Genomic DNA, 16,774 nt, shown 5'->3' with positions numbered 1-16,774 from the left:
GATACAACACATATAGATGCACAGAGGATGGATGATGGACGGATGAGAGGCCACTTTCAGCAGTAAATGGCAGTTAGGACATATAAACATTATTTTAATCTGCATTGTTGTTCCATATTTATTTGTTTACAGCCCCTTACATTCCTCCTTTCTACATCTATCTATCCATCCATCCAATATATGATGGTAGTAATCATTTGATATTGGGGGTATCAGGCCCCTGGAGCCCTTTTGATGCAATGACTTCTACATTTTTATCCCTATTTCTCGATCGTATTGGCGGCTTCCGTACGTGAGACGAGTATTTTAGTATAAGCACAAATCGTGTGGTATACAGAGGATGAGATTGTGTCGGCGCTCATGGTTGTGGGATCCCGTGTGATCAGCTGTATACAGCAGAATTTTCTCTTTATTTACATCTGTGGCTTCTGTGGAGCTTTTATGCGAATATAAAGGAACAGAAAATCCACTTAATAAAATCTTCAGCCAGCTGGAACGTGACAGGGAGAACTGTCAGAGCCACGGCCAGGACTTGCAAAATCATTACAGAGCTGTATCACCCTGACAGCCTCATTATTTCCACAGTAAGGTCCCGGGGATCAGACAACAGCGACCTGGGGATCAGACAACAGCGACCTGGGGATCAGACAACAGCGACCTGGGGATCAGACAACAGCGACCTGGGGGATCAGACAACAGCGACCTGGGGATCAGACAACAGCGACCTGGAGATCAGACAACAGCGACCTGGGGATCAGACAACAGCGACTTGGGGATCAGACAACAGCGACCTGGGGATCAGACAACAGCGACCTGGGGATCAGACAACAGCGACCCTGGGATCAGACAACAGTGACCCGGGCATCAGACAACAGCGACATGTGTCTCCTCTACCCGCCTAGCTGGATGCTGTATACAAAGCCAATCCCAGGAGTAGGGGCCATTACTGTACACATAACTAGTGCTGCCCTACTGTACACACAACTAATGCTACCCTTCTGTACACATAACTAATGCTACCGTACTGCACACAACTAATGCTGCCATACTGTACACAACTAATGCTACCCTACTGTACACAACTAATGCTACCCTACTGTACACAACTAATGCTACCCTACTGTACACAACTAATGCTACCCTACTGTACACATAACTAATGCTACCCTACTGTACACAACTAATGCTACCCTACTGTACACATAACTAATGCTGCCCTACTGTACACAACTAATGCTACACTACTGTACACAACTAATGCTACCATACTGTACACAACTAATGCTGCCATACTGTACACATAACTAATGCTGCCATACTGTACACAACTAATGCTGCCATACTGTACACAACTAATGCTGCCATACTGTACACAACTAATGCTGCCATACTGTACACATAACTAATGCTGCCATACTGTACACATAACTAATGCTGCCATACTGTACACAACTAATGCTGCCATACTGTACACATAACTAATGCTGCCCTACTGTACACAACTAATGCTACCATACTGTACACAACTAATGCTACCATACTGTACACAACTAATGCTACCCTACTGTACACAACTAATGCTACCATACTGTACACAACTAATGCTACCCTACTGTACACAACTAATGCTACCATACTGTACACAACTAATGCTACCCTACTGTACACAACTAATGCTACCGTACTGTACATATAACTAATTCTACCATACTGTACATAACTAATGCTACCGTACTGTACATAACTAATGCTACCCTACTGTACACAACTAATGCTACCGTACTGTACACAACTAATGCTACCCTACTGTACACATAACTAATGCTGCTATTCTATACACAAGTAATGCTGCCATACTGTACACAACTAATGCTGCCATACAGTACACATAACTAATGCTACCCTACTGTACACAACTAATGCTGCCATACTGTACACATAACTAATGCTGCCATACTGTACACAACTAATGCTGCCATACAGTACACATAACTAATGCTGCCATACTGTACACAACTAATGCTGCCATACAGTACACATAACTAATGCTGCCATATTGTAAACATAATTCATTCCACCGCAGTGCGAGCAGAGCGCACCCCATAAACAACAAGGCAGCAGAGTGTTGCGGTATAATCCATGGTAATGGGTATATCCCTGGCGGTCTAGGGCAGTAAAGTGGAACGCTAATTTACTGATACAGAGAGCCAATCATCTCCCGTTTATAGCCATCTAGGGAAATGATAAAATGCCTGCTTCCTACAGAAGCCACTAGGGGGAGCTCCCAACATGTGGAGTAACGCAGCTCCTACAAGACAGAAGACATAACCTCCTCTACCTTTTCAAGATCTCTGCTTGCAGTCATACTATAGAAACCTTCACTTTTTAGTCTTCTGGGACATCACTCAGTTCTGACGGATGCACGGCTGCAGGGCTCGGTACAGTGAGCAGCGCATGACTGCAAGCGGAGATCTTGAAAACTTTTAAGGAATTAATGCAGAAAGTATATAGGTTTTATTATAATATCCTTTATTTGCTGGCGCCGTAATATCCCTTTAAGACTTGGAATAGCAGAGCCGAGTGAGTGTGATGACAGCGGTCAGGCACCTTGATGTATCAGAGCCTCATGTGTATTTCCGTGGCTTCTCTTTGTCTATGGCTCCAATTTCTTCAGAGCGACGTAACACTTGGGGTTCACATACTTTCTCATCATTGTAGATCTAACGGGTCCGGTGTCATTAATCAGCGTGGGATTTGGGGCAGATCTGGCATTTCTGTAGAGGATGGAGACGTCTCCATGGTAACTTCTGCCCATATGACGAAACGCACCCCATCATGTCATCCTGCCAGGGCGCCATCCGGCCTCAGCCAAGGGCACGGGCATAGCGGGATGTCAGAAAACCCCAGAATCTTCCCATGTGTGGCGGCTCCAGGCTGTAGTTCAGTTACTCCGGGTGGCACCAGAGACTGAGCTCATGTGCAGTGATGATCGGCTGCGACCCGACCAGATCCAACATGGCTGCACTAAAGGTCACACTGCTGTGCGCTGATCAGTGGGAACAACCTCTCTGCTCTTCTCTACGATGACCATGACGCCCCATTCTCCGAACCATCCATACAGTGCCGACCACAACGCTCCATACAGCGCCGGCCACAACGCCCCATACAGCGCCGACCACAACGCTCCATACAGCACCGGCCACAACACCCCATACAGCGCCAGCCACAACACCCCATACAGTGCCGACCACAACGCTCCATACAGTGCCGACCACAACACTCCATACAGCTCCAACCACAACGCCCCATACAGTGCCGGCCACAGCGCTCCATACAGCTCCAACCACAACGCCCCATACAGTGCCGGCCACAGCGCTCCATACAGCACCGGCCACAACACCCCATACAGCGCCAGCCACAACACCCCATACAGTGCCGACCACAACACTCCATACAGCTCCAACCACAACGCCCTATACAGTGCCGGCCACAACGCCCCATACAGCACCGGCCACAACACCCCATACAGCGCCAGCCACAACACCCCATACAGTGCCGACCACAACACTCCATACAGCACCGGCCACAACACTCCATACAGCTCCAACCACAACGCCCTATACAGTGCCGGCCACAGCGCTCCATACAGCGCCGACCACAACGCCCCATACAGTGCCGACCACAACGCTCCATACAGCGCCGGCCACAACGCCCCATACAGCGCCGGCCACAACGCCCCATACAGCACCGGCCACAACACCCCATACAGCGCCAGCCACAACACCCCATACAGTGCCGACCACAACGCTCCATACAGCGCCGGCCACAACACCCCATACAGCACCGGCCACAACACCCTATACAGCGCCGACCACAACGCCCCATACAGCGCCGGCCACAACACCCCATACAGCGCCGGCCACAACGCCCCATACAGCGCCGACCACAACGCCCCATACAGCGCCGACCACAACGCCCCATACAGTGCCGACCACAACACCCCATACAGCTCCAACCACAACGCCCTATACAGTGCCGGCCACAACGCCCCATACAGCACCGGCCACAACACCCCATACAGCGCCAGCCACAACACCCCATACAGTGCCGACCACAACACTCCATACAGCTCCAACCACAACGCCCTATACAGTGCCGGCCACAACGCCCCATACAGCACCGGCCACAACACCCCATACAGCGCCAGCCACAACACCCCATACAGTGCCGACCACAACACTCCATACAGCTCCAACCACAACGCCCTATACAGTGCCGGCCACAGCGCTCCATACAGCGCCGACCACAACGCCCCATACAGTGCCGACCACAACGCTCCATACAGCGCCGGCCACAACGCCCCATACAGCGCCGGCCACAACGCCCCATACAGCACCGGCCACAACACCCCATACAGCGCCAGCCACAACACCCCATACAGTGCCGACCACAACGCTCCATACAGCGCCGACCACAACGCTCCATACAGCGCCGACCACAACACCCCATACAGCGCCGACCACAACGCCCCATACAGCGCCGGCCACAACACCCCATACAGCGCCGGCCACAACACTCCATACAGCTCCGACCACAACGCCCCATACAGCGCCAGCCACAACACCCCATACAGTGCCGACCACAACACTCCATACAGTGCCGACCACAACGCTCCATACAGTGCCGACCACAACGCCCCATACAGCTCCAACCACAACACTCCATACAGCGCCGGCCACAACACCCCATACAGCGCCGACCACAACGCCCCATACAGCGCCGGCCACAACACCCCATACAGCGCCGGCCACAACACCCCATACAGCACCGGCCACAACACTCCATACAGTGCCGACCACAACGCTCCATACAGTGCCGACCACAACACTCCATACAGCGCCGGCCACAACACCCCATACAGCGCCGGCCACAACACCCCATACAGCGCCGACCACAACGCCCCATACAGCGCCGGCCACAACGCCCCATACAGCACCGGCCACAACACTCCATACAGTGCCGACCACAACGCTCCATACAGTGCCGGCCACAACGCCCCATACAGCACCGGCCACAACACTCCATACAGCTCCAACCACAACGCCTCATACAGTGCCGGCCACAGCGCTCCATACAGCGCCAGCCACAACACTCCATACAGCGCCAGCCACAGCGCCCCATACAGTGCCGACCACAACACTCCATACAGCTCCAACCACAACGCCTCATACAGTGCCGGCCACAGCGCTCCATACAGCGCCAGCCACAACACTCCATACAGCGCCAGCCACAGCGCCCCATACAGTGCCGACCACAACACTCCATACAGCTCCAACCACAACGCCTCATACAGTGCCGGCCACAGCGCTCCATACAGCGCCAGCCACAACACTCCATACAGCGCCAGCCACAGCGCCCCATACAGTGCCGACCACAACACTCCATACAGCTCCAACCACAACGCCCTATACAGTGCCGGCCACAGCGCTCCATACAGCGCCGACCACAACGCCCCATACAGTGCCGGCCACAACGCCCCATACAATGCCGACCACAACGCTCCATACAGCGCCGACCACAACGCCCCATACAGTGCCGGCCACAACGCCCCATACAATGCCGACCACAACGCTCCATACAGAACCCGGCCACAACGCTCCATACAGCGCCGGCCACAACGCCCCATACAGCTCCAACCACAACACCCCATACAGTGCCGGCCACAACGCCCCATACAGTGCCAGCCACAACGCCCCATACAGTGCCGACCACAACACTCCATACAGTGCCGACCACAACTCCCCATACAGCGCCGACCACAACGCCCCATACAGTGCCGGCCACAGCGCCCTATACAGCGCCGACCACAACGCTCCATACAGTGCCGGCCACAACGCCCCATACAGCGCCGACCACAACGCTCCATACAGTGCCGGCCACAGCGCCCCATACAGCGCCGACCACAACGCTCCATACAGTGCCGACCACAACACTCCATACAGCTCCAACCACAACGCCCCATACAGTGCCGGCCACAACGCCCCATACAGCGCCGACCACAACGCTCCATACAGTGCCGGCCACAGCGCCCCATACAGCGCCGACCACAACGCCCCATACAGTGCCGCCCACAACACTCCATACAGCTCCAACCACAACGCCCCATACAGTGCCGGCCACAGAGCTCCATACAGCGCCGACCACAACGCCCCATACAGCGCCGGCCACAACGCCCCATACAGCACCGGCCACAACGCCCCATACAGCGCCAGCCACAACACCCCATACAGTGCCGACCACAACACTCCATACAGCTCCAACCACAACGCCCCATACAGTGCCGGCCACAGCGCTCCATACAGCGCCGACCACAACGCCCCATACAGTGCCGGCCACAACGCTCCATACAATGCCGACCACAACGCTCCATACAGAACCCGGCCACAACGCTCCATACAGCGCCGGCCACAACGCCCCATACAGCTCCAACCACAACACCCCATACAGTGCCGGCCACAACGCCCCATACAGTGCCAGCCACAACGCCCCATACAGCGCCGACCACAACGCCCCATACAGTGCCGACCACAACTCCCCATACAGCGCCGACCACAACTCCCCATACAGTGCCGGCCACAACGCCCCATACAGCGCCGACCACAACACTCCATACAGTGCCGACCACAACTCCCCATACAGCGCCGACCACAACGCCCCATACAGTGCCGGCCACAGCGCCCCATACAGCGCCGACCACAACGCTCCATACAGTGCCGGCCACAACGCCCCATACAGCGCCGACCACAGCGCTCCATACAGTGCCGGCCACAGCGCCCCATACAGCGCCGACCACAACGCTCCATACAGTGCCGGCCACAACGCCCCATACAGCGCCGACCACAACGCTCCATACAGTGCCGGCCACAACGCCACATACAATGCCGGCCACAACGCTCCATACAGCGCCAGCCACAATGTCCCAATCAGCGCCAGCCTCATATCCCTGACTGTACCAGGCACAACACCCCAATCAGCGCCAGCCTCATATCCCCGACTGTGCCAGGCACAATACCCCAATCAGCGCCAGCCTCATATCCCCGACTGTGCCAGGCACAATACCCCAAACAGCGCCAGCCTCATATCCCCGACTGTGCCAGGCACAATACCGCAATCAGCGCCAGCCTCATATCCCCGTCTGTGCCAGGCACAATACCGCAATCAGCGCCAGCCTCATATCCCCGACTGTGCCAGGCACAATGTCCCATCTGCCGCACAACTGAGAACCACAATGACCTGTAATATAACAGTGACTGACGCTGACGAGCCTCCTACTGTGACTCCTGGCAGCACAGGACCAGGCGGGATCCGACCAGCGGAAACATCCGGAAAAGCAGGAAAATAAAAGTAGAAAATTACGAGTTCAGATGGAGATCAATCAGCCCAGCTGTACAGCACTACAAGTCCCACATTACCCTCACATACAGTTCTATGGACTACAGGCAGCCTGGACTATCTGCACTACAAACACCAGGATTCTTTTATTTACAATTACCCAAAGTTTCTATTTCACATCCTAATGCTGCTTGAAGGTTGCAGCACTACAAGTCTCAGCATACCTTCTTATTTGAGATCTATAGATCACAGACAGGTTCCCAGTGACTCTTTGGTGGTTGTAGAACTACAAGTATCAGCGTTCTATTAAAACCTCAAGTCTACAGATCAGCAGCAGGCTACCTTAGACTATGTGAAGGTTGTAGAACTACAAGTATCAGCAATATCTAAGGTTTACAGATCACAGCTAGACAAGTATCAGCATGCCAGATGTCTACAGATGAGCAGTACTCAGCCTAAGGACTCACAGAGAATGAGGACTACAAGTATCAGCATACCAGATGTCTACAGATGAGTAGTATGCAGCCAGTGAGTCAAAGAGAATGAAGGACTACAAGTATCAGCATACCAGATGTCTACAGATGAGTAGTATGCAGCCAGTGAGTCAAAGAGAATGAAGAACTACAAGTATCAGCATACCAGATGTCTGTAGATGAGCAGTACGCAGCTTGGGACTCACAGAGAATGAAGAACTACAAGTATCAGCATACCAGATGTCTGTAGATGAGCAGTACGCAGCTGGGGACTCACAGAGAATGAAGAACTAGAAGTATCAGCATGCTACTGCAGAACCACAACCCCCAGCATGCCATGGTCACAGCGTGTTCCAAAGTTGATCCAAATCCCTTGCCCGCTACATCGCACCCACAGACCCTTCCTTGCGCCCCCTAATGGCCGGGGCACAAATACCCCAGTGATATTCACCGCGTGATGGCGCATCTCATGACGAGGTTGTATTTTCATTTTTTTTTCTTAAGTTTAGCGCAAATTAAAAATGTCGCCATATTGTTCCTATAGGTGGACTCTATACGTTCAGGAGCCCTCCACTCAAATTCCTGGCGTCCTGCTGTGCCAGCCTGGCGAGCTCCAGAGAGCGGCATTGCCCACATGCCCCCATAGTAATGACACAAGAAGCGATTACCGTGAGTGCTCCCCGTCCTCTGTGCCAGCACTTCGGAGCCCACTTACAAATACAGAACTTCCCTCTCCCGGTGGCGTCCTGCGTCCTAGAGGTGGTCCGGGGGGCACGCTGCTATGGCTGTAGTCCTGGTACGGTGGGCAGATGCCACGGAGGGTGGCAGACTCCATCCAGCATGTTGTGCCTCCGCTGCTCTTCACGCTGTATCTGCCTCTGTTCCTCCTCCTCCTCCTCCTCCTCCTCTTCTCTCGCTTTCTCCCCAGTCCCTGACAAACGAATGAGACAGAATCCGGGATCACGCGTCCGACGCTCCCACCGCAGGGACGACAATTTGGGGGGGTCATTTTTCTTGGACCCATTTTGATGTTTAAAGGGTATTTACCCCTGAAATATAAAAAAAATCCAATGATGTCTTTGGTTAGAAATTCTATACGGCCGGTTCTTGGCTACATGTGTTTGTGGGAAAGCTGGGTGACAACTAATATGGCCACCTATAGGGAGTAGTCACTCGGCATTCCCAGACACCTGAATGAAACAGGTACTTACTGACCCAGAGAGATACCCGTAATCCCACATTACTGCATACATTTCCTGTTCAGGTGTCTAGGAAAGCTGGGTAACCAGCAATAGGACCGTCAATAGGAGATAGTCACTCAGCTTTTCCATGGTAGTGATCCAGAGCAATATTGCTAATAATCTTTTAAATGTGATTGTCGTATATTCACCAATAAGGAGATTATAGTTCAGCTTTCCAAGACTCCTGAATGGTAAACCTTCTTAGTGGTCCAGTGATGGACATCCAATCCCACAATGCTATTTGTCCGGGCTGCCCTGCCACTCAGGAGTATAGAAAAGCTAAGTGGCAACCAACATTAGGTGGTTCTCACCCAGCTTTCCTAGAATCCAAAATGAAAAATCGTTTATTGATCCGATAATAAATCATTACTTCCATATCACTTTGTAACAGATTTGCCGTTCAGGTGTTTGAGAAAGTTGGGTGACAACCCATTTTATGCCAGCGTCATCTGTTCCAGGGCAGATGTAGGTGGGGAGGTCCAATTGAAGACGTGACGCAAGATTACTAGAAGCTGCAGCGACTCACAAACAGAACGATGGTCGTCACCCAACTTTCCCAAAAACCTAAATGGTGAATTATCTGCAACTTAGCAGTAGAGCAGTAAATGAAAACAAAAACACAGCTCAATAGATATCGCAATGATACAAAAGCCGTGTGTGGTCCCAGTCGGAGATGAACTGCTTGTTACCCAGCTTTCCCAGGAGATGATGTATAATAGCGTCTACGACAAGCAATAAACAGCGACTTCCCGGCGTATTTATAGGAGTGCGGCGCTGACAAGGACGACACAAGGAGAAATCTCACTGAAATGCTAAACGTAAGACGGTCCCCGAGGAAAGCGGGAAGTTACTGATTAAGAGCCGCAATCAGCGGCCATTCTGCCATAGCAGAAAAGCTCCGCACCCCCCCACACGCCGACTTTCTTTCTTTCCTTGGGAGAAGAGCTCATTTACATAACTTTCTTCCCAGGAAGCATTTCCTGACCTGGCACTCTCCATAAAGAGACTTACCTGCCCTAATACACAAGCGACCGGGGGGCTACGCAGCCATTACAGAGCCCGAAGGGTCACCCGCCACCCTCGACATTTACCATCACTTTTACACTCACCGGTTTGTGACTTGACGCCTTTCAGAATCTAACGTCAGCCATACTGGTTCTCATGAAGCTTCCATTACCAAACACCTGGTCGCCCAGGGAGTCCCTCTCTCAGCTCCTCCTGGCAGTCCGCTCACATTTCCATCACTCGCCAGGTGTCAATTCGTAAACTATTAGATCAGAGGTGAAATCAGAGGAAAGCGGAGGTCAGAGGTGACATCAGAGAGGGAAGTGGAGGTCAGAGGTGACATCAGAGAGGGAAGTGGAGGTCAGAGGTGACATCAGAGAGGGAAGTGGAGGTCAGAGGTGACATCAGAGAGGGAAGTGGAGGTCAGAGGTGACATCAGAGAGGGAAGTGGAGGTCAGAGGTGACATCAGAGAGGGAAGTGGAGGTCAGATGTGAAATCAGAGAGGGAAGTGCTGGTCAGAGGTGACATCAGAGAGGAAAGCGGAGGTCAGAGGTGATATCAGAGAGGGAAGTGCAGGTCAGAGGTGACATCAGACAGGAAAGTGGAGGTCAGAGGTGACATCAGACAGGAAAGTGGAGGTCAGAGGTGACATCAGAGAGGAAAGTGGAGGTCAGAGGTGACATCAGAGAGGAAAGCGGAGGTCAGAGGTGACATCAGAGAGGGAAGTGGAGGTCAGAGGTGACATCAGAGAGGGAAGTGGAGGACAGAGGTGACATCAGAGAGGAAAGCGGAGGTCAGAGGTGACATCAGAGAGGAAAGCGGAGGTCAGAGGTGATATCAGAGAGGAAAGTGGAGGTCAGCGGTGAAATCAGAGAGGAAAGTGGAGGTCAGAGGTGAAATCAGAGAGGAAAGCGGAGGTCAGCGGTGAAATCAGAGAGGAAAGTGGAGGTCAGAGGTGAAATCAGAGAGGAAAGCGGAGGTCAGCGGTGAAATCAGAGAGGAAAGTGGAGGTCAGAGGTGATATCAGTGAGATAAGTAGAGGTCAGAGGTGACATCAGAGAGGAAAGTGGAGGTCAGAGGTGACATCTGTGAAGCAGGAAGTACGGTAGCTATTTTCTCTATCAACTATCTTTATGGAGATTGGAGCTAATATATACAGTATTACAGTATATATTAACTTCTGACTACCCACTGTCACCAGCAGGGGGAGCTCACTTCATACAGACCTGTACAGCTCCAGGTGCATTGACTGTTTTGCAGTAAGCTCCTGAGCTCCCCCTATTGACGGCTGCAGGAAGCCAGAAGTTTCTCCTTTCACTTTATGTCTGTGCAGGGGATTTGGAGCTGTGTAACAGGACAAAGCCAAGGTGGCAAACAACAGAACAAATACCAAACATAGATGTAAGGAAATATTCAGATTTCTCAAGTAGAGGCAGACTCGGACTGGACAGCCTTGATCCCACCAGAGGAAATGAGAACTGGGGCGAAGCAACAGGCGGGGGCAGAGGTCGCGGTCCCATCTGGGTTCTGGTGCCTGAGGTGCTCAAAGACATCAGAATTGTAAATGGCATGCGATACATAGGGGGCGCTATGCAGCTCTATAGGACAGGTGCATATCCTAAATGCTGGGATGTTCCCTGCCCCCGCTGCATCTGCAGATGTCACCTGATTACAGAAGACTTTGCATCCGATCTCTGCATTGCAGTCCGGCTATGAAGGTGCCACTATGGGATGTATTTATACTGCAGCGCCGGCTCCGGGACTCTGCAGAGGAAACATAGTGCAGAACATCAGGAAAGTAGAGATGCCTGATATCAGAATCACCAGGGCCCGCGATAGCCCAAGGTAAAATGGACAAAGCGCTGCACACATCTCGGTCACTGGTCCACAGCAATGGAGCATGATGCCTTTCCTGCAGTCACCACTAGGGGGAGATTCCTATATCTGGAGTTTCCAATGAGCTCATTGATTCTTATGCAGTCAGCTCCCCCTAGTGGCGACAGCAGACAGTGAGAATTTGAAGCTTTTTATAAGACTGAAAAGTCGCTGTCACGACCCAGACTTGCCGGTTTTAGTAAATCCGTGTATTCTTTGACTTAAAGTCCTTTTTTTTTTTTTTTTAGATATTAGTGTTGTTCCAATCCATTATTATTCCTCTTCCAAATGTATTAATAAATTTGGGTGTTAGCAACCGGGAGGGTGTCCTTACATGTCCAGATATTGTCCCATCAGTTTCAAAGTGTTTAGGGAGGAACGGGAATTTATTCAAACATTTCCAGGAGTAATAACAGAGGAACGGCAAAATGGCAAAATACAAAAAGATGATGGTTATTTCATGACAAATGTAAGTTTTTCTCATACAAACACGTCAGGAGATGAGACGGCTCCTCACTGGGGTATATGATGGTGTATGGCCCAACTGCCCCACGTGGGCAGAGCGCCCCCCAGAGAGACCAATACAGCAGAACAACTGGAGAAAATTATCTTCCATTATCACGATCGATATAAATAAATCATAAGATTTATATATCATACAGTAGCTAAATCATACATCACATATATCTATAATGCGTACGGAAAAATATCTGACAACTGTAGAAAGTCATCGCCAGGAGGAGCAAGAGACTAAATAGATTTATTGGTATAGATTTACAGCAGCCAATCAGATTCCGGCAATAAAGCTGTCACCATTCAGTCCATAAATTATCCCTTTCCCACATTTAGCCCTGTGGCTCCCTCTTGTGGTCAAATACTGTATTAATCGTAATATCTGCACTTTCGCACCAGCGGAATCGGAGATACAAGGAGCTGTATGTCGGCCCCTGTGACTATAGAGGTGTCTTACGTTTGCAGCCCAATCTGTAAACCATTCCAAGGGAAGTAATGGAGACCCCCACAATGGCGTGGCGGGGGCTACCAGTGGTCTGAGCCAGGCAAGTATTGCACATAAAAGTGTTTTGTTTTTTTTAATTTTCATTCCTAAGAATTTTGCGTTCATCAGATGTTACGCTGCTGGATCATGGGCTATTTTCAACATTTTATCCCTTAAAGACAAGAATTTATCTTAAAGGGGATGTCTGGTTTGTAATCCCTACTTTCTAATATCCCATTTGGAAATTCAGATTTCATTAGGGGCTCCCATTCCCGTCCCACCTATAAGAGCATCTCTCGCCTTGGAGGACCCGACACGTCCATGTGTTACACCAGTCATCCATTGATTTCAATGAGAACAGTGCAATACCTCATCTCCCCTGCGGGCGTGCTGCAGAGAAACTGAATAGTTTCCTCCCAGATTACAGCTGATCCCTGGGAGTCTCTGGAGGATCACAGAGGCTCGAATGGTTAGAGGTGTTGTCAACTTTGGCCGATCTTTTTTTTTTTAGGGTGTCAAAAAGGGGTTGTTTAAAGGAGTTATCTTTTTGGGGATTTTTTTTTTTTTTTTATTAAAAGGATCCCCTACTAAACAAATCACAAGGTGATCTACAAAGATCAGATGTGATCTGTGAATGAACCCAGAAAAAGGTATTGAATTTTACTGCAGTGCCCCCGCAGGAGAAATGGAGTATTACACAATCCATGTCATGTATGGATGCGCCGGATCCTCCAGAGGGGGAGACGCTCTTGATGTTTCCTTCCCATTCTGGTTGATAGGCGAGAGCCCTCTCGGGGGGGAGCCGGGGACCCTTATAGTTAATTATTTTCTTGGTTGTGACATTTCTGATCATTAATCTTAACGATAATAATGGTGACACATTACACCAATATATTCAAAATGGATCCTGCGGGTGACATTCACTCGATATTACGCCATTCATCATCCTTGTTTCCTAATGGAAAGACCCCGGGGACCCTCATAAGTCGTATCCTTCATTACAGCATCCGGGGTTTTTAACTCTTGCATTGCCCTGATTGAGGATTATTGGCAGAGTGAGTTGTGCATGCTGGGATATGTAGTGCAGACGCAGCTGGAGGGGTGGGAGATAAGGGGTCTCGGAGGATTACCCCTTCTGCCATTAGTGTATTACAATCAGGCCGGTGATCAGTCATTAAAGCTTCTCTCTGATCCCGCTCGCTCATTCAGGGACCGTGGAAGCGGCCATGACGCCGATCCTTGGGGATCGAGACGTGATGGAGAGGAGACATTAAGCTTATATTTATCAGAGGTGATATAATACTGGCTTCCAGTCTGATACACATGGGGTAAGTCACTTACAGCCATGAGAATGACCAGCAGCACAGAGTATTTTAGGAGAGTGTATGTTTTTAAAGGGGACTATGTTGCATCTCCCATTTTTGCATTGAAAGCCGCCAATGAGAAGGAATGTTTTTGTTGTGTGCACGCTCCCCATTACCAGTAATAGGACACATGCACGATTTCTGCAAAGTGACCCATGGACGTACCGGTGATTCTCACAAAATTAGAATATCATCAAAAAGTTAATTTATTTCAGTTCAATACAAAAAGTGAAACTCCTATATTCTATAGAGTCATTACACACAGAGTGATCTATTTCATGTGTTTATTTCTGTTAATGTTGATGATTATGGCTTACAGCCAATAAAAACGTCAAAAGTCATTATCTCAGTAAATTAGAATACTTTATAACACCAGATTGAAAAATGATTTTAAAATCCGAAATGTTCTCTAATGAGATGCATGTACAGTAAATGCACTCAATACTTGGTCGGGCTCCTTTTGCATCAGTGCGGTGTGGCATGGAGACGATCAGCCTGTGGTGCTGCTGAGGGGTTATGGAAGCCCAGGTTGCTTTGATAGCAGCCTTCAGCTCGTCTGCATTGTTGGGTCTGGTGTCTCATCTTCCTCCTGACAATACTCCATAGATTCTCTATGGGGTTAAGGTTAGGTGAGTTTGCTGCCAATCAAGCCCAGTGATACTGTTGTTTTTACACCAGGTATTGGTACTTTTGGCCGTGTGGACCGGGGCCAAGTCCAGCTGGAGAATGACATTTCCACCTCCATAAAGCTTGTCAGCAGAGGGAAGCATGAAGTGCTCTAACATTTCCTGGTAGACGGCTGCGCTGACTTTGGCCTTGATAAAACACAGTGGACCTACACCAGCAGATGACATGGCTCCCAAACCATCACTGATTGTGGAGACTTCACACCAGACCTCCAGCAGCTTGGATTGTGTCCTCTCCACTCTTCCTCCAGACTCTGGGACCTTGATTTCCAAATGAAATGAAAAATTTACTTTCCTCTGAACACAACACCTTGGACCCCTGACAACAGTCCGGTTCTTTTTCTCCTTGGCCCAGGTAAGACGCTTCTGGCGTTGTCTATTGGTCATGAGTGGCCGGACACAAGGAATGTGACAGTGTAGCCAATGTCCTGGAGACGTCTGTGTGTGGTGAAGCAATGACTCCAGCAGCAGTCCACTCCTTGTGAATCTCCCCAAAATTACGGAATGGCCTTTTCTTAACAATCCTTTCCAGGCTGCGGTTATCCACTTTCCATTAATATTCTTGGATACAGCACTGTGTGAACAGCCGGCTTCTTTACCAATAACCTGTTGTGGCTTCCCCTCCTTGTGGAGTGTGTCAGTGACGCCTTCTGGACATCTGTCAGGTCAGAGTCTTCCCCATGATTGTGGAGCTACTGAAACAGACTAAGGGACCTTTTATAAACACTTAGGAGGCTTTACAGGTGTTTTTTGTTAATTATTCTAATTTACTGAGATAATGACTTTCGGGTTTTTATTGGCTGTGTGAACCCTTACGATCATTCCCACTGTCAGGAGTCGAAGGCAGAGAAGAGCTCCCCCTCTACTGGTCAAGTCTAGTATTACAGCCAAACATATATTGCAAGTTATATGATTAGCTACAATCTGTACATGATAAACTCTTCCTTCACCCCTTTGAGCAATTAAAGGGGTTGCATATGATTAGAATAACATGGCTGCTTTCTTCTGAAAACAGTGCCACCCTCTGCAATGGGTTGCGTCTGGTACTGCATCTCTGATCTGCGGCGGTAATTGAATCGTTGGAGAGCAGTGATAAATCCAGTGCATCGGACGTCACCAGGAGCTGTGATCTTACATTCGTACGATGCAGACATTTTCTTGGGGGGAAAATATCTGCCCGGGGCTCAGTCACATCCATTCATCGGCTCCAGAAATACCCCGGTCACATGATAGTTTTAGATGTGTTTTAACAGCATTGAGCTCCATGGTCGGGACAAACACAGGAGCCATCCGATCCATATAACGTACCCATGTACAGTGCACGTGTCGCCATATGGTGCAGACACAAAAATAGGTTGTTATTATGCTGGGAAATATACGGCGCACTCCTCGGCCGGCCGTACGCTGCGGATCTCATCTTTCCTCGCTGTATTAATATCGCCGCGGTACATGGAGCTCCTCGTCTCTCCGAGACCTTTTGTTTATTTCCACTTTTATTGATTCTTCTGACCTTTCTGTCAAAATAGCTTTTCTAAGAGCGGCGTCTCTGCCCGCAAACCATCTGCTCCGCCGCACGTCCATAAACAGCAATGACGGCGAAATCGGAGGCGCAATAACTGAGGGGCCGACGGTCGCGCTTCGGATTCACAGATGGCAAATAAAAAAAATATCTAATCTCCTGAAAACTGGATAAGAGAACACAATATAGAAAATATGTCAGGAGGACCCGATGCATGCCGG

General features: G+C 50.1%; 2 protein-coding genes across 6 annotated transcripts in view; one reads left to right on the top strand and one right to left on the bottom strand.

Moving 5' to 3' along the window:
- Positions 1-11,876, bottom strand: part of KLHDC8B (kelch domain containing 8B) — a 72,009-nt gene extending 60,133 nt beyond the window's left edge. Inside the window, exons 1-3 of one of the 5 annotated variants that reach the window (XM_069736388.1) lie at positions 11,503-11,876; positions 10,216-10,373; positions 8,581-8,914 (exon numbers count right to left, since the gene is read on the bottom strand). The gene's annotated coding sequence lies outside the window, so the exon portion shown is untranslated. Of the gene's footprint in view, positions 1-8,533; positions 8,915-10,215; positions 11,335-11,502 lie in introns of those variants that run through there. The other 4 variants (XR_011314960.1, XR_011314961.1, XM_069736386.1 and 1 more) reach the window with 4 other exon arrangements.
- LOC138648076 (ice nucleation protein InaA-like) lies at positions 3,090-14,258 on the top strand. Its single transcript, XM_069737581.1, has 2 exons — positions 3,090-5,592; positions 14,194-14,258. Exons 1-2 carry the CDS (start codon positions 3,090-3,092, stop codon positions 14,256-14,258), a joined length of 2,568 nt encoding a protein of 855 aa, XP_069593682.1.
- The last annotated feature ends 2,516 nt before the right edge of the window (positions 14,259-16,774 follow it).

The sequence above is a fragment of the Ranitomeya imitator genome, chromosome 8 (assembly GCF_032444005.1).
Source record: "Ranitomeya imitator isolate aRanImi1 chromosome 8, aRanImi1.pri, whole genome shotgun sequence".
NCBI classification, from domain to species: Eukaryota; Metazoa; Chordata; class Amphibia; order Anura; family Dendrobatidae; genus Ranitomeya; species Ranitomeya imitator.
This window is presented reverse-complemented; position numbering and strand designations above follow the sequence as displayed.